The 20754-nt window shown below is 31.5% G+C and overlaps 2 protein-coding genes across 4 annotated transcripts; both read left to right on the plus strand.

Annotated features, from left to right (window-relative positions):
- The first annotated feature begins 2406 nt into the window (after window positions 1-2406).
- LOC100817635 (ATP-dependent DNA helicase Q-like 2) lies at window positions 2407-12481 on the plus strand. 3 transcript variants are annotated; one of them, XM_003534277.5, is made up of 20 exons: window positions 2407-2577; window positions 2730-2950; window positions 3633-3779; window positions 3893-4105; window positions 5202-5306; window positions 5414-5518; window positions 5656-5778; window positions 6294-6382; window positions 6858-6894; window positions 6983-7016; window positions 7694-7746; window positions 8077-8154; window positions 8301-8366; window positions 9013-9079; window positions 9160-9213; window positions 9387-9494; window positions 9903-9967; window positions 10858-10936; window positions 11378-11595; window positions 12097-12481. In XM_003534277.5, exons 1-20 carry the CDS (start codon window positions 2514-2516, stop codon window positions 12256-12258), a joined length of 2088 nt encoding a protein of 695 aa, XP_003534325.1. In that variant the 5' UTR covers window positions 2407-2513; the 3' UTR covers window positions 12259-12481. The 3 variants fall into 3 exon arrangements, with proteins under 3 accessions (XP_003534325.1, XP_006587645.1, XP_025979616.1); XM_006587582.4 differs by having other exon boundaries at window positions 8301-8351; XM_026123831.2 differs by lacking the exons at window positions 11378-11595; window positions 12097-12481 and having other exon boundaries at window positions 2418-2577; window positions 10824-10936.
- Window positions 12482-17292: 4811 nt separating this feature from the next.
- LOC100783435 (F-box/kelch-repeat protein SKIP25) lies at window positions 17293-18991 on the plus strand. The gene has a single exon (XM_026123832.2). It carries the CDS (start codon window positions 17475-17477, stop codon window positions 18579-18581), a length of 1107 nt encoding a protein of 368 aa, XP_025979617.2. The 5' UTR covers window positions 17293-17474; the 3' UTR covers window positions 18582-18991.
- The last annotated feature ends 1763 nt before the right edge of the window (window positions 18992-20754 follow it).

Below are 20754 nucleotides of genomic sequence, written 5' to 3' on the forward strand. Positions count from 1 at the left end.
ACAGAATTGGTTATCCTTGTCCCCCTGAGGGTAGACAATTGTCAATCAAACAAGATTGCACTACTACCTTTGTCCTTTTCCTTCAGACGTAGTCATTGAGGTATGTAGGCTTAGTGATCCTCCTTTTGGACTTGTTTGCTACTTGCACCCTTGTTTCTGCCTTTGTGTTCATTGCCTGAGTGATTCCCTTTGTTGCCCTTGTTTCTGTATTAAGGAGCAAGCCGTTTAAAGGGTCGACTGCGTGTAAGATGGGAAAAAAATGTTTTATGACAGGATTCTAGACATACCTGACTACTTATTCATATTTTTTTAGTCTATATATATAATGGCCCGTTCGATCCATTCGGATTAAAGGTTAAACTTTGGTATAAGTCTAAAGACATTCACATGATATAAATGGATATTATCCCATTATAATTATATTATATTATAATATTTCACACATTATAATATGTTGATATATTAATTGCCAAAAAAAAAAAACCCATAATAAACGCAACCTCGTTCTACTATTTTTTAATAAGAAAAATGAAATTTTCAAACATTTATTATAAAATATATCTTAGTTTTTGTTATATATTTCTTTAATTTTACAATTTAATTATAGATAATGGCGAAATTAACATATTATCTATAACCTATAACTATTAATAATGAGAATTATCCCATTTGGTGTATATATTTCATTAGACAATTTTACCTTTAAACTACTTCTTAAATTTTAATTTTTTCTTCTAATTTACATTAACTTTTTACTAATTTTATATCTTAGTTTTTTTATTCTATCATTTTTATTATTTGTATTTAACTTCTATCATTTTTATTATTTGTATTTAACTTCTATTCCCTAGTGTTCATAAAATGGATTAAACTATTTTTATCTCGTTGCGGTTTGGGTCTTAATTAGATCAATTTTGAATTTAAACATATGATCTATCAAAATTACAGGTTGGATAAGGACACAAATATACTTCTTGTTTTTTGTCCTTAGTCATTTGATTAGCCTTGGAAGTACCATATATATAATTTTATGTTAAATTTCAGGTGGCTTTTTTAGTGATATTTATTGTTGTTGGAGTTCTCATTGATGTCATTGGAGAGTTTTCCAATTGGCTCTTTGGGTATGCCATTCCTTCGTTTTCGTTTTGCTCTATACAATCTGAAATTTTTACGTTTAGACCAAGTGTTTGCATCACCAAAGTTGCTTGAATCAACAAAATTGAGCCAAAGCATTTAGCTGTTCAAACCAGGTGCGACGCTGATGCGACCTATCCCTTAGGTGAGTTAAATGCTTAACAGGCTCCCCCATAGCAAAATCTAAGGTCCTTCCAAAAGCTTGAAATGTTGAAACCTAGATCCCAAAGAGAGAAAGCGAATAACTATCGAAGACAAGATACAAAAAGAGTTTTTTCTTTGTGGCCCTGTTAGTGTGCGCGTAGGATGAATGAGGAGGGGCAACACATGGAAGGCTAACTTTGGAAAGGGAACAAACTTTAAAATGTTAAATTAAAGGGTAAATAATGACAAATTTATTTCAAAAAATGAAAATTTAAATTTTAGTTTTTGAAAGGGAAAAAATACAACAAATTCATCTATATATTAATTTCCTTAATGAAAGAGTCTAACTTATGCTTATTAATTAATATTATGTTTATTAATATGTTTATTCTAATTTATGTTTTTTTAATTATTTTTTTAAGTGTTTATTGTAATAATGTCATGCCTGTAACAATTTAAAAAAGACTAGATGAATATCAAATCATATTTTGATTAAATAGTCATTTTCATTCTGAATATGTAAAATATTCACAAATTAATAAGCATAAGTTAGACTCTTTTAGTATCGATAATGAACAAAACTAGTAAATAAATTTGTTACACTTTTTTCACTCTTGGAGAATAAAATTTAAACTTATCTTTCGGAAACAAATTTATTCATACTCTACATATTTAATGACAATAATAATTACTTTTTTTCTATTAGATCAAACTTTGACAGTTAAATGTTGCTTTCTAAAATTTAATGATTTGAAAGATAATTCAGGATGTACATGGCTGAGGATATATTATATTTCATTTCATTTTCAATATCTATAGTCTGAATTTTAATATGCTTAAATAACGTTATCAATAACTAAAAACATCATATTACAATATAAATTATTTACCATAAATAAAAAACTCAATTTAATTAATTTTAATATAATTTATATATTAAGAACTGTTTTTCCTATAAATTTAATCATACGAAATAAATATTTATTCTATGCAATGTCGATACTAAAATACTAGCATTGTAAAAATTATCATTCAAAGTTAAAATATTTTTAAAAAAATTGAAAGTTGAAAAATGATTTTTTTAATAATTTTACACTTTATTTATTTATTTTTCTTTTTGAAAGCTGCAGGCTGCTGCAATTTTTTCTTGCAACAATACATAAGCATCGAAGTTCAAGCAAGCGTGGGGGTTTTAGGGTTGCTTCGCCGTGCCCTCACACTCACACTGTTCTGAGATGGAGAATAACGAGATTCTAGAGGAGCTTCTCAACATCGAGGTTGAAATTCAAGATGTCCAAGGTGCTTCTTCCCCCATTTCACTCAACATCACTATCAATGTTAATAGTTAATGCCATGAACGAAACGGTTGCGGTTCATGCAAATGACTCTGTTCGCCAAATGGTGCAGACGAAGTTGTTACTATTTTAAAATGAAATTATGTATCTGTGCAGAACAAATAAGGGCTTTGATCGAGAGGCAAGAGAGTTTGTACGAGAGAAAATCGGAGCTGAGTGCTATTCTGGAAGCGTGTAAGGAATCTGGAAACGAGGCCAATAATGCGGCTTCGAGCGCTGCGGAAAATTGGAGTGGGGAATTTGAATGGGATTCTGAAGCTGATGATGTTAGGTTGAATGTTTTTGGCATTTCCTCCTACCGTGCAAATCAAAGAGAGGTAATAACTAAAGGTGGAAGTTTGAAAATAAAATAAAATTCAAAGGGATAGAAAAATGAGAATGTCCATCTCTTGTTCCTTTGAAATGAACTGAAGTTATCTGGAAGTTGAGGATTGAGATTGTACATTCTCTCCCTCTTTCTCCATATCCATTAGCTGAGAGAAAGGAAGTGGGATATCATAGTAAAGGGAAGATATGAATGTGCTGTCTTATGTAGAATTGCACCTCTTGTTAAGAGTATAAATGTCGTATTACCGTGATTTCTTAATTTTGCATTGGCTGCTGGAGCTCCAGCTTCTTGCTAAGCCTTGTGGTCTGGGTTCAAGGCTTTAAGCCCCATGCTGTTTGTTATTGATTAGTTAAAGAATCAGGCTTTAAAATTTTTCTTAATAGTGATATAATATCTGTACAGGGTTACTTACCTGATTTACGTGTCATAATGGTTAGTTTCTTTGTGTTTAACTCTTATTTTAAGATTTGTGATGCTCTCATTTTTAGACTCTATTTGCTTTCTAAAAGTTGGGTAGTGTATTCTTTCTGTTTTCTAATGCTGTCATCATAAGTGTATTGATTATCAAAGAATCATAATCAAGGGCTTTAGTTTATGATTTTTTTTTGGTATATATAGGGATTGTGACTTTTGGGTAAAACTTTGTTAACAAGTAGTAATGTCGATGACAGATAATTAATGCCATTATGAGTGGAAGAGATGTTCTGGTGATTATGGCTGCAGGTGGTGGCAAGAGCCTCTGCTACCAGCTTCCTGCTGTTCTTCGTGATGGAATTGCTCTAGTTGTCAGTCCTTTGCTTTCCTTAATTCAAGATCAGGTGCATTTCATTATGTTAAAATCCAATACAAGTTTTTGGTCAATGAAAAATTTCTTGAATTTAAAATGTGTTTTCTGCCTCTTTTATTCCCCTGGGTGGGGGGATTGCTTCAGGTAATGGGTTTGACCGCTTTGGGCATTCCAGCGTATATGTTGACTTCAACTAATAAGGGAGATGAGAAGTTCATATATAAGACTTTGGAGAAGGGAGAGGGGGAACTCAAAATATTGTATGTCACTCCAGAAAAGATTTCAAAAAGCAAGAGGTTTATGTCAAAACTTGAAAAATGCCATCATGCTGGTCGTCTCTCTCTAATTTCAATTGATGTGAGTTCATAATCATATGCTCTATAGACTTGTTCTGAATTATATTTGTCAAAATCATCTTTTTTATGAATGCCTATGGTTGCTGACAAGTTGATTTTAAGAATGAATGCAAAAGCGTTATGGGGATATTTTTGTATTTTGCATCATTTGCTGGTTTACTTATTAGCCTGTTTTGACTAAATGCAACTATGCATTGATTCATCGTAGATTGTTAAATTGTGATTATCAACAATGAAGACAAAGTTATCTGGACATCTGGATTGTTAGTCACTTGTCTTTTGTGTTTGTTTTGCAGTTTAGAAGACTCTGATTAGACTTTCCATGGTGGAGAGTTAGTGGCTCATGAATATTTCCCTTCAAATAATACTATTAACCTTTAATCTATTTAATAATAGGATTTGACAGAAAGGATTTGGGTCATTGCCCATATTTTACAACATCACTTGACTTTCATATCTAGTTGTTATTTATATAATTGCCTAGACTTGGATGACATCAGATGGTATATCATATGTTAGAGATAAGACCATTCCTGTGCCTCCACCTACACTTAGTAGCTTAAGTTTTTTGGTTGATCTAGTTCTTGACTTAGATTGGAGTACTATGGTCAAATGATTAAGAGTTTTATCCTTTCTGATCCCATTCTTCAAAATTAAATGAAATTAAATTTCAGTACAAATAAAGTGGGCTTGTGTGTGTTGTCCTTTCTTCAAGGCAAAGGTTATTGCATGAAAGGGGGGAGTGGTAATTATAAAAGCCTCCTACTAATAGCTTATTAGAGTTTGGTTTTCTGTTAGCACAAATCCCCAAACACAAAACAAAAAAGTAATAAGGTCTGTTAAAATAATGCTCCTTGCTTCCACAAGGTTTATTTGGCTCTTGACTCAGGACCTACATTTGCTTAATTAACTTCAATATTTTTTTGTTTTTGGCTTCTAGCATGTTGTCTGTTTTTAGCTTTATTCACTATTAGCATTTTACACATCTACATGTCTAGACTCACTATTTCCTCTATCCTTCAACAGTCTCAGAGTTTCATAGCAATGCTGTGTTAGTTGTATGACAATATAATTCCTGGTTATGGTTTGCATTGCAGGAAGCACATTGCTGTAGTCAATGGGGTCATGACTTTCGACCTGACTACAAGAGCCTCAGTATTCTCAAGACACAGTTCCCTCGTGTTCCTATTGTTGCTTTGACTGTACGTCTTTATCTCAAGTTTCTGTTAAGTATTGCAAATAAAATTATTAGATTTGATATGCTTTTCATACTTAATTTTGATTTCTATTAATGACATTTATTTTTCAGGCAACTGCTACTCAGAGGGTCCAAAATGATCTGATAGAGATGTTGCATATTCCTAGATGTGTCAAATTCGTCAGCACTGTCAATAGGCCAAACTTGTTTTATATGGTATATTTGTAATTAATATCTATTAACAGAATTTTTTACTTTTTATATTGATGCTCCCCCCTCCTCCAAGGAAGTTATACCCTTGGCTTTAATGACAAGTTTAAAGGAATTGCATAATTTCGTATTTTATACTGCAGGTAAAGGAAAAGTCATCCGTTGGGAAGGTAGTCATTGATGAAATTGCAGAATTCATTCAAGAATCTTATCCAAATAATGAATCAGGGATTGTATATTGCTTCTCAAGGAAGGAATGTGAACAGGTATGCTTGATTATGGCTTTCTTCTGACAATTAGGCCTATGTATTTTGAATGTCAAATATTGCCCTCAAGGAAGCACAATCCACACATTTCTTTTGCCCTTAAATTTTCTTTGGGTTGGGATTGTGTTTTTTTCTCCACCTTTCAGCCTCTTTTTGGTGTGCTACCCAGCTGTTTTGTGACATCCACATAATTAACATTAGAGTTTTGGTGGTAAACATCAAACAACAAATCAACTATATTACTTTTGTCTTTTAGAATTACAAAAGTTTTCTTCCATCGGTTCCATAAGGATATACTAACTAACCATTCACTTGACTACATCAAAGCATGCTGCCTTATTGTTCATACATTTGAATTTTGCATTATAATATAAATATTCTCGCAAGTTAAACTATCTTCTAATATAGTGTTTGCTCTATTTTGTTCAAATGTGGATATGTGAGTGCCCCTTTATCATATGTTCCTTGTGAGGTAGAGTGGATACTTATCCCTTTTGTTGTCAAGATTATTTTAGGTTGCAAAGGAGTTGAGGGAGAGAGGAATTTCAGCTGATTATTATCATGCCGATATGGATGTAAATGCTCGGGAAAAAGTCCACATGCGGTAAAGTAATCATCAGAATGTTGTCAGCTTTACATATTGATACAAATTTTCTTCAAAAATAAGTAATGTGGTAATGCCTTTTCTTTTATGTGTGTGTCAGTGCTGAATATGTCACTGAATGCCTAAGTTTTACTTGCATGCGTTTTAGGAACTAAATGAATACAGTTGCCTTGATTTCAGTATTGGCCGTGACTTGTTAGCTCTGTCTTATCCATTAATCCACGAATACTTAATTTAGAAGAACTTGACTGAATTTGAGTATAGGTTTCAATTGGCCTGTCTGGGCCCTGTTAAATGGTATGAAAGCAGTTTGAGAGACAGTAATATGGCTCCTGTCTTAGATCTTATCATATCATTTAAAATTTGAGGCCCAACTGGTTTTTGTGCATCATTCATATTTGTGCATATATAATAGATTGTAAGTGATATGATGTTGGCATTACCAAACGAGTTAATGGAGATTTTGATCACACAGGTGGAGCAATAACAAGCTGCAGGTCATTGTTGGTACAGTATGTATCATTACAACTGTCACCCTGTGACACATGCTTTTGTTACTTTTGGCCTTTACAACATTGAACTTTTTTTAATACATTTCAGGTAGCTTTTGGTATGGGAATCAACAAACCAGATGGTTAGTATTGCAATGCTGTCTCAAAATTCTTCAGCAGTATCTTATCTATAATTGATGTGTTATGCTATTGATAACATTTTTGCAACTGTAATTGTTTTCTATATGAAAAAGATAAATGCAATGGAACTGTATAATTTCAAACTTCAGTGTCATACTATTGTATTATTTTCCTAGCTTTTAATGCAGATATGAACACAAACATACACTTAACTTCCAAACTTGCGCCTTCTCTCTTCCAGTTCTCTCCCTCTCATTTTTTTTTTTACTTTTATTTTTTCATTGTTAACGTGCATTTGTATTTTACTTTTTTGCATTACTGATGTATTGTTCGACAAGGCTTCTTTTTATGACTGCATAAATCAATGTTTTTTTTTGTGTCTGTGTGTGTGGGGGAGGGGGGGGGGGGGTATTGATGTGATGACTTGTAATCAGTGATGTGATGTCTCTTTCAATCTGAACTCTGCTGGAGTCTTGGAGATATCTTTATCAAGATTCCTTACATGATTGAATTGTTTCAAATTGATGCTTGCATGGGTGGACTATGAAGCTTATTTTGTTGCATAGAGAAGCCTGCTTATGAATGTTTTTGCAACTGACATCCCCAGTGGACGTGCATATTGTATTTGCTTTACCTTCATTGAAGCTGATAACATTTAATGCTAGATATTTTCATGTAGTCAGGTTTGTCATCCATCACAGTTTGAGTAAATCAATGGAAACATACTACCAGGTTTTGCCCTGATCCTAATAATATTTTCTCCTATTAGCTAACCTCTCTATGTTATCTGTCAAGATCCAATCATCCTAGAAGCTTAATTTGTTGGGTGAAGGCCTTGGAATGGTTTTTATCTAACATAATCTCATGCAAAAGTATTTTGGGCTTGAAGCATGGATAAAGCCCATGCTTCCCAAACCTTGTGCTAAAAATCAATTTAATGAAGATAAATGGGGGCTGCATAGACGTTTTAATAATTAATACAAAGAACCATTGATCTTAAATGCTTAAGCTGGCAGTTGAAAGAAAGCCAAGGGATGGTTTTTATGTAACTTTTCTTGACAGGAAAGTGGTCGAGCTGGCCGAGATGGACTTCCTTCTGAATGCCTACTGTACTTTAGACCCGGTGATGCTCCACGTCAGGTGAAGCTTTGCAACACTTTTCACTTTGAGTTTGTGCTTATTTCTGTCTATTTATCATTTTCTGCAAAAAAATGGAGCTTGCTGGAGATCAGGCATATTGTTCCATTGCTGAATTATGTGATCAAATGTCATAACAATTTTCTCAGAGCTCAATGGTCTTCTACGAAAATTCAGGACTGCAGAATCTCTATGACATTGTACGATATTGTCTGGTAATTTTCTTCTGTGATATTTAACTTTTGCTGGTAATTGATCTCCTCAGTCAATACTTATTCATTCCTTCAAAGTTTTTAAAGTTAGAACATTGATTTCTTTCTCCTTCCTCTTCTTGTTTAGGTGAGGGTTCTTAAATATTTAGGCTTATTGATTGCCTATCTGTGGATGTGTGAATACATACAAAACAACATATTAAAGTTTCATTTTCATCTTTGATGATTTCATGAGCATATACATTCAGTTTTAGTCCTTTCTGTATGCTGTACTATGATCGGACTGAGTGCCTTTCTTTCACCTTTTCATTTTCGTGATTATGGAAGATGATTATGCACATTAAGTCATAGATTTTTCATAAATTAAATTGATATAATATCTACAAATAAAGAAGAAATGATGCATAATTATGTTACCCATTTTTAGGACCCTTGTCTTATTCTTAGGGATTTTACTTTCGGGATTTTATGAGTTCCTTTGATTAATCAGGATTAAGAACCAAGTATTTAGCATAAATAGAACTCTTTGGTTAGTATTTTGTATCATGTCACAATACATAAGAATATTATTTGAGGTCTCTTTTCTCTCTTTTCATTCTTACACTTTACTTTCAACAATATTTGTAATTTTCACTCTCTTTAATGCCAGTCCAAAAGACAATGCCGACGAAGTGCCTTTTTCCATCATTTTGCTGAGCCACTTCAAGAGTGCAATGGTACCTTTCAATCTTGTCATTTACTTCTCTTTTATTCTTTGCCCTGTTGCTGCAGGCTTTATATACTCTCAATGTTACAGGGATGTGCGACATCTGTGCATTCTCAAGTGAGGTGAAGGAAGTAGATGTCTCTGGTGTGTTGTTTTGACTTTTGGCTCAATTTTTACCTTCTACATCTCATTTCCCCTATATTTCGTATTATAGTAATTGATTTCCTTTGTTTTTTCTTCTTTCGGATCTCTCAACTTTTTCCTATTTTCTTCCTCCTTTTTTATTTACACAAAATTTTGCATGGGGGTATTTCCAGGTCATGCAAAACTGATGGTTTCATTGTTGCAAGATATGCAAGCAAATGATCAAAGGTCAACAATGTTGCAATTAGTTGATAAAATGAAAATAAAACAGAAGGAACTAGGTTGGTTTGTACTCTGCTCTGTTTATGCTTTATATTTGGCTAGATATATTTTCTATAAAGTATTAAGAACTTTGGGCCTAATCAGTCTTCTGCTCTGGTTTTGTCCAGCCACCTAACATGGTTTAACAATAAGAATGGAGGAGTTACATGAGGCATAAAAGTCAAAACCCAATTGTAGTGTGAAGAGACCAAATATAAAAAGAATAAAAAAAGAAAACAACACCAAAGCTGCTGATGTGTGTGAACTGCTCTTGTAAACTTCATTGAAAATAGAAATACTCTCCTCCTTTAGTTTCCATAATTCATGAAAATTGCAATATTTATCTTATATCAATCTTAACCTGTTTCTTGAATGTAATTTATCACAAATATGAATCTCATCTCATCTTGCTACATTGAATTGTCCAGGTTCTGAATTGAAACGGGAGGAAATTGAGCAGCTCATCTTACACCTTTTACTGGCACGGTTTTTGGTAAATATATTGTTCCCTTGATACTGAAAGTTAGAAACATTTCTTGTTCTTAAAATTAATTGTGTATATGGTAGACAAGGCAAGACAACTTCATTACATTTAAAAGTCAAAATTAAAGAGCAAACACTAATAGACATATATGAAGACCATGCTTGAGTTTTCTGATTTTTCCTTTCATCAACTTCTGAGGCTAAAATGTATGATCATTATTGATGTCCATTTGTTAGTCTGTTGTTCTGTTATGGTACAAAAAAAACAGAGCTGTGGGTCAGAGACAAAAGTTCAAAGTCCTTGTAGGTAATAAACTTATTGTCTATTTGTCTATACTCTATACCATACAAAAACAATCCCACTTTCTTTGCAACATTTGAAAATCACCAGTCTTAGCTTTCTGTTTTGCAGTGAAACTTCACTTTTTTTCCCATGATTTGTACTGAACAGCTAGAATTCAATCTCCAATTCGTTTAGTCCCTTGCGAAAAACAAGATTCATTTGAAGCACAAATGTGTACCTCAAACACGACCCAGCTATAAAACTAGTGAACAATGAATTTTCTGCTTTCCATTTACATCTTAGACATGGAACCAGTTTTGCAATCACAATATCATGATTATGCTATTAGTTTGATTCAAAAGGAAAAGAAAAACAGCAACCCCAACCCAACAAAAAAAAAGTAAGATAAACACAAAACATTACTTTACACCATGTGAAATTTGAATTGTAAATATAAAGGAATGTATTCAATAATAATTTTTCTCTGGATTGCATTGACTATCAGTTCTAACTTCTAATTTTAAAGCATCAACCATTCACAGTTGACCTTATAGTAAAAAAATATATACTTCAATATTTTTAGTGGGTGATTTAGAGCCAGCCTTTTCTTGATGTAGAAAGAAGAATTTCAGCATACACCTTATGCCACAAATGCTTACATTGCTGTGGGGTCATTGGCCAAGCAAATATTGCAAGGTATGCATGATTTCCTATCAGAGATGTTAATCTATAAAGCTAAATTTATCATGGCCAAAGCCATTAAAGTAGTCTTTTGTGTTACGTCTGTGCTGTGTTATTTAATTCTTTATTCAACCATGAAATTCTTTAATGATTCAATGAATTTGGTTGATTTTTCTGATTTATGGCCAAGCTTGCACAAATTTATCTAGTAGCACTGAACACTTCTGATACTTTCTCCAAAATACTTGTGTGTATGTGTCTGCATTCGATTTGTGAAATGTCATGGACACATGTTGATTATACCTACTTGTAACCTGTCTTGTTATTATTTAAGCTGCCCGTACCCAATAGATTTGAAAACATCAGAATTTCCATGTTACATTTTGTTGGCACTTTATTTGGTGCACAGTCCAGATGTACTTGACTCTGCCCTGATTGTCATTGTTTTATGTGCAGGGAAGAAATCTGTGAAACTTGAGATTTACACTGAACAGAGAACTAAAGATGGTGTAAGGTCAGCGAAACAGTGTCTTGGGTCCTCTGGTTTGGAGCTAAAGCTTGATGAGCTGAGAAAAGAACTGTCCTCTGCTCATGGAGGAATACTCCCACACTCTGTCTTGTCCACTGAACAAATCATCCAATTAGCTTCTCAAAAACCAAACTCGCTGGAACAGGCAAGTTCTAAGCTATGTAGTTTAGTTTTGTGCTCGTGTTTTGATCTATATCTAAACTAAACAAAGATTTAATTTGAGAAAAATTGTCAGAAGCAACTTTAGGCTATGTTTTGATATATAATGTTAAGTGGATTGAAATGAAATGGGGGATGGAAAAATGGAATAAAGTGGAATGGAAGGAAATTATCAAACAAATTTACCATTTCATTTTTTAGATATTTTTATAATGATAAGGAAAAAAATAACGGTTCCATACTTCCAGCCTATACCCTCTCAAACTAGAGAAGAAAAAGGGAAGGGGTATGGAATAGAAATTAGAATTCATTCCATGAAGTTCCTCTCCATTTCGTTCTAATTTTAACAATCCAAATAATGGAACGTTATTTCATTCAATACCATTTCACTCCATTCCATTGTCCATATATCCATTCATAGCATAAGGGCTCCTAGAAGAGCATCGATGTAATCCTGACCAGAGTTATGATTTTTGTGTGTGCACAGTTGGAGAAGCTGATTGGAAAATTGAGGACAGAAAAGTATGGAAATAGAATACTAAAGCAAATTGAAAAATATTATGATTTCGAGCCGACTGATAAACAAGAAATTGATGCTAGGGCCGCAAAGAGGTTGAAGAGCAAGAAAAATCTTGTTATTATTGAATAGTGAAGATGAAGAGTGATAGCTGGTGGTGTCCCTGCGGCAATATATGGTTTATTTGTATAGCATGGCACTATTGAGTATATTCATTCTTACAAACCGTGCTTCTGGCTCATCCTAAAGAGGAAAAGGAATCTGGATGACAAATGGCAGAGGGTCTTGACTGTCCTTATCTATAATAACAGTTGATAAAATCGAAAGTAGATTTATGTAGGGCTGTTCAAATAAACTACTCATTCCACGCATTATAATTGTTGTCCTTAATTGTTTTACTCAAACCAAGAAAAACTAATAAATGAATTAAAAAATATATTAATTTTACAAAATGGACTTTATCTCATTAATTCATTTTTAGTTTTTGTTACTCCCATCATTAATATTATAAGGAATAAGTGAAAAAAATAATTAATGTTATATTATAAAGTTAAATGGTGATTATTTTGAAATATTTTTTTCTTACACGAGGTTATTATGAGGAGGGAGTAAAAAGTAAAAACCATCAACCTAACTATGATTGAACTAAATCTAATTATTGATAACTGAATTGTTTATAAACAAAGTTGCACTGAACTAAGAGGTTGATTAACTGAACCAGTGCAATTTTGAGTTACCAGCTTTAGATTGAATTTCACCAAACTAAAAACCAGTTCAATTTGTCCGAATCATTTTTCCAGTTCAGTTCTTACACAATCTAGTTTATTTTTAACACCTTGAGCAGAATTGCTGTAAAAAAAACACCTTGAGTAGAATAAAGACCGTATCATGTTCAAAAAGAAAATTTGGGACACGGTAATTTAATTAAGGTTAAAATATATTTGTGATTATTAATAAATATTTTTTTAATAAAAAAAATTATTTTTGCTTTCTAATAAAACAAAAATTATTTTTGGTACATGATACTTTTATATTTTCTGATGAATTAGCAAATTTTATATTTATTTTCTGATAAATTTTTTTCATCTGTTATTAGTCTCTTTAAAAAAGACTAATCACAAATAATTTTTTTTTGTTAAGGAGCTATAACAAAATTTACTCTTACAATGATTTAGTCCGACAGTATTTTTTAATGAATATCTAAGACAAGTGTTGATTGGATAAGTACTTAGGTATTAAAAATAAAAAGTTTTTTTTTATCAAAAATATTAATTATCTTTGTGTTTTTGTTGTAATTTTACTGTATTTATTAAGTGATTTTAATAAAAAAAAATATTATTAATGTCTTAACTCTTAAGTAATACTCTTGTGACACTAATTAACAAGATACTCTAAATCGTCCTTCAGGTTATTGTATTTGGACTATTAATATTTTTAAAAAAAACATTAACAATAAATTTTATGAAATAATATTGTCATACTCTATCTTAATTTTATGTACAATTTCATTTTTTTTTCTAGTAGAATTTTTAACCAGCAAATTTTTACATTCTTTAATAATTTTTTTAGCTGTTAATATAATTTTTTATTTAAAACCAATTGATCAACCGTGTTTTTTTTAATTATTTGAGGATGAAATTGAGTTTACAGTCTTCGATTAAGGTTTAGGGTGTGCAAATTATAATCTAAGCATACACTTAAAACGTTAAACCATAATATTGAAGGTTCACTTGTTAAAATTAAAAATAAAAGTAAATTAATATTTATAAAATAGGTTGTTTTTTGTTTCTGGTTTTTTATTCAAAATTCATTCATTATAAATTTTCAAAATAATTTGAAACCTATTTTTTTATACATTCTTATTCTCTTAAAAATTATCCAAATTTATCAAGATAGTTCAAAAATATTTGAGAAAAAAACTGAAACTATCATGCTCTTAAAGAAAAAGTTAGACATACAGCCAAAAATTAAAGTGTATATATAATGGATGGAAGAAAAAAGAGACATACAGAAAATAAAATAAAGGAAGAAGATGAAATTAACAAATATGATAAATTATGTTAAAAGTGAAGAAGAAGAAGAAAAAACTGAATGTACAATATAATAACACCGCGCGCTCTTAACTATCTAAATCAGTCATTGCTTATGTTGTAGAAGTGGACATGAACAGAAAATAGAAAGAAATAATTAATCAAACAGTTGTGCAATCACTGTCGTTGCACGTTATAAAATAGAATAAACAAGTGGCTGAAGCAGCATGCGTGCCATTGAGGGTACTTTTTGGAACCATTCATATTATATTACTACTAGTCTGCGCATAACGTATCCTATGTAATTTCTAGCTCAACTGCCCCACTTCAACCACACCAATATCACACCTTTTTCCATTTAGCTATGCTTGAATTTGGGGTACTTAGGACCAAACAAACGGAATTTAACAACAAAAGAATATCGGTTTGCATCAAGTCAAAATGTTTGGTATCAGTAAGGGTTAGTGTTGGTTCATGGATGATTGTGTATTGTCAATAATGTAAAACTTTTTTCATTTTATACTTATTAGTAAATACCACTAATATGATTATCTATGTTTTATGTTAAGAGTTTAACAATTGGGTAAACAATATTATTAATATTTTAAAAAATAATTATTATAAACGTTAATTAATAAACTTATTATGTATAGTAATTTATAATTAAACACCAGGATATAAGTAGCTAGCTAGCTAGCACCACTAATTCCCCCGTTTTGTTTGTCTTATATTTATTGCTTAAGTTGTAAAATTAAAGCAGCATTGTTCCGGTTCATTCCATGGTGCATGCATGATGCATCCATAACACTCTTTAATGCACTCGTGAGTCGTCGTGCTTCACACCACCCACGTGCACTTTCCTGGAACTTGCCGGAAGCCATTGCAAAATTGGAATGGCAAAGACAAGACCTCAACTCTCAATTGAAACAGCTATGTACCGATTATCAATACCTCAAAAAAGTTAATAAATTAAAATACCTAATACGAGGAAAAAGAACATGCGGTTCGTTAACAAGGACAAGAATATCATACAAGGTTTTCACCATTAGAATATGATAAGATTATTATGCTTTATAAAGTTATTGTTCAAATTATATTTAAAATGAATTTTAGTTAATGGTGAACTTGTGACAATAATAATACATATGATTGTGGTGATAATAATAACAAATATGGTAGCCATAAAGGGTTGAAACTCCTCCTTCCTTAGGAAGAGTCAAATTATATCATATAATTTTAATAATTGTTATATTATTTTTATAATTTTATATATAATATAATTTTTATTCATCTAACCATTGAAATATATATGTATTATTAAGATCATCTATGTCAAAATTGAATAAAAAACAAGAAGATAATCAATATAGTTTAGTATATTTTGAAATGATTATATTAGGTTGATTTTAGTCTATATGAACAAGTTATCAAATGATTTTGGATTAATATGAAATTTTGCATATACAATCTATGTAAAAATGAACTTTTAATTCAATAGTGAATTTTAAGAAAATATTATTCAATTGAAAGTGATAAATAGATGTAATGATTATTAAAGTTATATTGATCATTCCTCATATATATATATATATATATATATATATATGTGTATATATGAAGTTAATTAATATAAAATTAATTTTGTATGTTTTTATTATAATGATGATTAATGTTAATTAGTATAAAATTAGTTGTGTTTTTTGTTTTATTATAATGATTAAAGTGACAACCATTAAAAAAGTATGTAAACTAATTGTGTGTTTATTGTTATTAAAATAATAATTAAGATTATCATCATTTAATATAAAAATTAGTTTTAATTTTTTTTCTAAAAATAATAATTTTTTTTTTAAAAATATTATTTATTAAAAATTAGACATTTAAATAAAAATTCAACCCTCCTTTTATAAGATTTTTGGGTTTGATATTGTTCTTGGTTTGCTTGTTGGTGGTACTTCGGTTGCCTATCTAAGCAACCTCTTTTTGACGATATAAATCCTATGTTTTAGTGCATGTTTCTAAAAAAGTCACCACATTCATTCCCAGGTATAAAATGTCAAAATTGTAAGTTTATTATTTCAACATTTTGTTCACTAAAATTCGTGTGGCTACATTTTCAACTCAGAACTAAACATGTTGTTAGTGTGTGTTTTTTGTTCCCACTTTTTTGCTTGTTTTTTTATTTTTATAATTACGATGGACTACTTTATTGCTTTTGTATAAAATAATAATAAGGATGGGCATGCTTACATTATTGTCATAGGCGGCAAAAGTGGATTCAGTAGGGTTGTGGTCCAGTGCAGGCTATAATGATAACAAAATACTAGGGATATTTGACGATGAAATAGTTTATGGCATTATTAACGATAATATATAATATATGATACGTATATTAGTTTTTATAAGAATTATTTTAAAATTTATATTTATCGTGATTAACAATAATGCATGTTGGTGTATAAAAATTATATTATTGTAGATTTGACAACTCATTATTTAAATTAATAATGTCATAAGTATGCCAACAAAAACGTTTTTTTCATCCAGCAAAAACATTTATTATCGACATTATAAAACAAATCCTGTGAATTCACTTTAACTTTTTTTCTTATATTTGAGATGAAGGTAATATATTTTATGGCATTATTAATGATAATATATAAGATAAGTATATTAATTTTTATAATAATCTTAAAACTTATATTTATCGTGATTAAAATTGTAAAATTCTTTTATAATGTTAGTATATAGAAATTATATTAACTCATTCTTCGAATAATGTCATAATTTAATATATCGATGCAAACTTTTTGAAAAAACATTTGTTATCCACACCATAAAAAACATTTGAATTCATTTTAAAATCAAATATATATTTTTTAGATTTATCAGATCATTTTATTACTAAGTTGTAATATTTAAAAATTAATTTACATAAATTATATTTTCAAAGATCAATTTTATATTAAGATACAAATTTAAAAACTAATTTATGAGTAAATTATTCACAAAATTAATATCTAATACCTTTTATCCATTAAAAATTAAATTAAATTTTTATATTTCAACAATTAATTTATTACTTTGTCACGCTTTCTTCAAATATGAAAAAATGATCATAATATTATCCGAGAGAGAGAGAGAGAGAGAGAGATGTTTTTTTGGTTAATTGATTATTTGTTATGAATTGGACAGCAGAGCAGTTGGAAAGATGGGATATGTTTTAATGAAGCAAAAAGGCAGAGTGAGAGTGTCCCTTACTTTAGCTTTTTATTTCAAATCCAACATTACTTTAACTGTCTTCCACATAAATCCACCATGGCCGACTCTTCTTCTTCTTCTTCTTCCAAACGCCAAAAGCAACATGATGATGATGATGATGATGTTGAAGAACAACAACCTCTGATCCCAGGTCTCCCCGACCACATAGCAGAATTGTGTCTCTCCTCCATCAACCATTCTCTCTTATTCTCAATCTCCCACTCCTGCCGCCGTCTCATATACTCCCCTTCCTTCCCTCCCTTTTTCTCTCTCTACGCCATTCTCTCCCACTCCTCCGCCACCATCCACTTCCACACCTTCGACCCCATCTCCGCCACCTGGCTCCCCCTCCCTCCCCACCCTCCCCTCCACCACCTCCTCCTCCGCCGCCACCCCTCCTTCCTCTCCCGCAGCCTCTCCGTTCAGTCCGTCTCCTCCTCCAACCGCCTCGTCCTCCTCGCCGCCACCACCCACAACCTCTCCCCGGCCCTCCCCCAGCCCCTGATCTTCCACCCCCTCACCAAAACCTGGTCCTTCGGCCCCACCCTCTCCACCCCGCGCCGCTGGTGCGCCCTCGGCTCCCTGGGCCCCACCGTCTACGTCGCCAGCGGTATCGGCTCCCACTTCTCCATCCACGTCGCGCGCTCCCTCCAGAAATGGAACCTCCAAAACCCCAACGCCGTCTGGGAAAAGAAAACGGAGCTCAAGGACGGCAGGTTCAGCAGAGAAGCCATCGACGCCGTTGGATGGAAGCAGAAACTCTGCATGGTCAACGTCAAGGGAGACGCCGCGAAAGAAGGAGTGGTCTATGACGTGGCGGAGGATGCTTGGAAGGAGATGCCGGAGGGGATGCTGTACGGCTGGAGAGGACCCGTTGCGGCCATGGAAGAGGAAGTCATGTACGTTGTGGACGAAGCCAAAGGTGTTCTCAGAAGATACGTGGAGGAACAGGACGCGTGGGAAGACATTCTCGAGAATAAGAGACTCAAAGGAGCCGAACAAATCGTCGCTCAGAGAGGAAAACTGTGCGTCGTTTCGCCTTCTTCCGGGATCTCCGTCGTCGATGTCGCCGCTGTGCCGCCGCGGATTGTGCCGATTTTGCTGCCGGAAGAGTTCGAGCCGGTGGCCGTTCACATCTTACCCCGGATGCCAGCCGACCAGTGATTGCATGTATGATTGACATGGTTAAGAGTAATTAATTTTATCTGAATCAAACATGATTATTATTAATAACAAAAAATAAAATATAGGTGTTATAGGCTAACTAAGTGTATGATTACAAAGAAGAATCTTGATTGGTTAGATTCTAGTCCTAAATCACATGTTGAAGAGATATAAATTAATTACTTTTCTTAATTAATTATTTTGTAGGAAAGTAAAAATACAAAATTAAATGAGAAGAATCTAGTATTCCTGGGAATTGAAATAATTTTGGTTGTTTTGTGGGAAAGTGAAAATTTGTCCGTAATGGTGATGGGGGCACGTATGGTTAGAAAGAAGGGGTGCGTGAGATTTTTTATTGAGTTGTGGAAATGCCTAAAATAAGAGGAATATAAATCAAATGTTGTTGCTTTGTTGACTGGCCAATGCCTAAAGAGATGCAAATTGCCCACTCATTCCTTACTCTTGCTTCATTCAGTCACAAACAAACAATATATCTCAGCCAGAATTCAACATTTATTTTTAGCCTTTTTTTAGTATGCTTTTATTGTCACGTTAAAATTTTAAAATACTTTTTTTATTTTTAATGATACAATCTATTTGCCCTAATGCTGTTTTTTAAGTTACTTATCCATCAAATAATTCCGTTAAGTAAAAATCCACAGGGATTGGTCTAAAGAGTTTTATTAGTTTAAAAGAGGTCTTAGATTTGTTATAAAAAAAATTCAATATAAGTAAAATAGGTTAAAAGTGTTAATTTTTCTTATTTATTTGAAAGAAAAATAAAAAATATATTTTTAATATATCCAATATTATGTAAAAATGAATCTCTATCAACCTATCATGAAAGGGGAGAAAATGTTAGTTGTTATTTTTTTAGTTTTTCTTAATTAAATAAATTATTTTGAAACATAAAAATCAATATGGTGATAAAACTAATTTTTAAGTTAGTATAAAAATATATTATTAATTTATCTTTAATTATTTTTTTACTCATTCAAATGAATGAAAGAAAAACTTCTTTGCTTTATTTTTTCATTTCTATTCATTTAAACAACGCATTTTTTTTTCTTTATTTCTCTTTTGCCTTTACCTTTCCTGTTTCTTTCTTTCTTTTATTATTTTCTCTTTATTTCACTTTTAATTCAAACAAATCATTAAGTTTTCAAATACAAATGTTTTTTTTAACTTTATTCATATTTTTTATTTTATTTGATAAAATGTCAAAAGACTAAAATGAATAAAGAATACATTTAAATACGAATATATAATATATGCACCACTAATGTAAAGTTTTTTTTTATTATTGTCATTCTTCAATTAAAACTTTTTAAATACGATAAATTTATTGATTTTTGGGTAATTTTCATAAAAATGTACCAAAAATGATTTTTATCTATTGATAATATAAAACACTTTACAATATTTACAATATTGACATGGTCTATTTAACATATCAAATAGGACAAGAGTTGCCTTTTGGATTTTTTTTTATTCATTACAAGTTGAATTGCATTTTGCATCACTAAAATGTAAGACTTTTTTAATTGGGGTTTTCAATGATACTCTTGGGTATGTCTCCTCAACACGAAGGATATTTATTTCTTAGTTTGATGAAGTTTGGAGTCCTACCAAACCTTTGAGAGCCAATTGGCATCGAAACCGGGTAAGATATTGGTGTGATTATTATATTACAAATCAACTTTTGATGGAGGAATGCATTCTTTTGGTTGGCTGTCAAGAATTGACTTTAAAATACGCCAAAGTCCAGAAAACGACTTTTGAATATTTTTTATTTGAGCAATGTTATTGTTAATAACATTTTGATTAATTATTTTGCATAAAACAGAATTAAATGAAAATATATATGTATTTATTGTCTTAGAATATAAAAATTATTTAATATTATTCATCTAAAAAATTATTTAATATTTAAAATACGTCAAACTATTATTTAATTATTTTGATTAATTAATCCCACCGCTCACACCCTCGTCGTCAATGCATCTGTTTCTGTTATTTTGCTTCTTTTTTCTTTTTTTTTTACCTCTTTTCTCTTGTTACAGGTTGTTGTAGTTAAATTTATTGTGGCAATTTGTTTCTTGAGTTGAAAAGTTAGGAAGAAACAATAGTTTGTAAAGACACATTTTTTTATACTGATTTTGTAAAAATACAT

The sequence above is a fragment of the Glycine max genome, chromosome 9 (genome assembly GCF_000004515.6).
Source record: "Glycine max cultivar Williams 82 chromosome 9, Glycine_max_v4.0, whole genome shotgun sequence".
NCBI lineage: Eukaryota > Viridiplantae > Streptophyta > Magnoliopsida > Fabales > Fabaceae > Glycine > Glycine max.

What these genes read in the sequence shown, in the direction of transcription:
- LOC100817635 (XM_003534277.5), top strand. Translation starts at nt 2,514, where the DNA reads ATGGAGAATAACGAGATTCTAGAGGAGCTTCTCAACATCGAGGTTGAA. An exon ending in TCTCTCTAATTTCAATTGAT is followed by an intron (nt 4,106 to 5,201) that starts GTGAGTTCATAA and finishes TTTGCATTGCAG; the next exon opens with GAAGCACATTGCTGTAGTCA. An exon ending in TTCCTATTGTTGCTTTGACT is followed by an intron (nt 5,307 to 5,413) that starts GTACGTCTTTAT and finishes TTTATTTTTCAG; the next exon opens with GCAACTGCTACTCAGAGGGT.
- LOC100783435 (XM_026123832.2), top strand. Translation starts at nt 17,475, where the DNA reads ATGGCCGACTCTTCTTCTTCTTCTTCTTCCAAACGCCAAAAGCAACAT.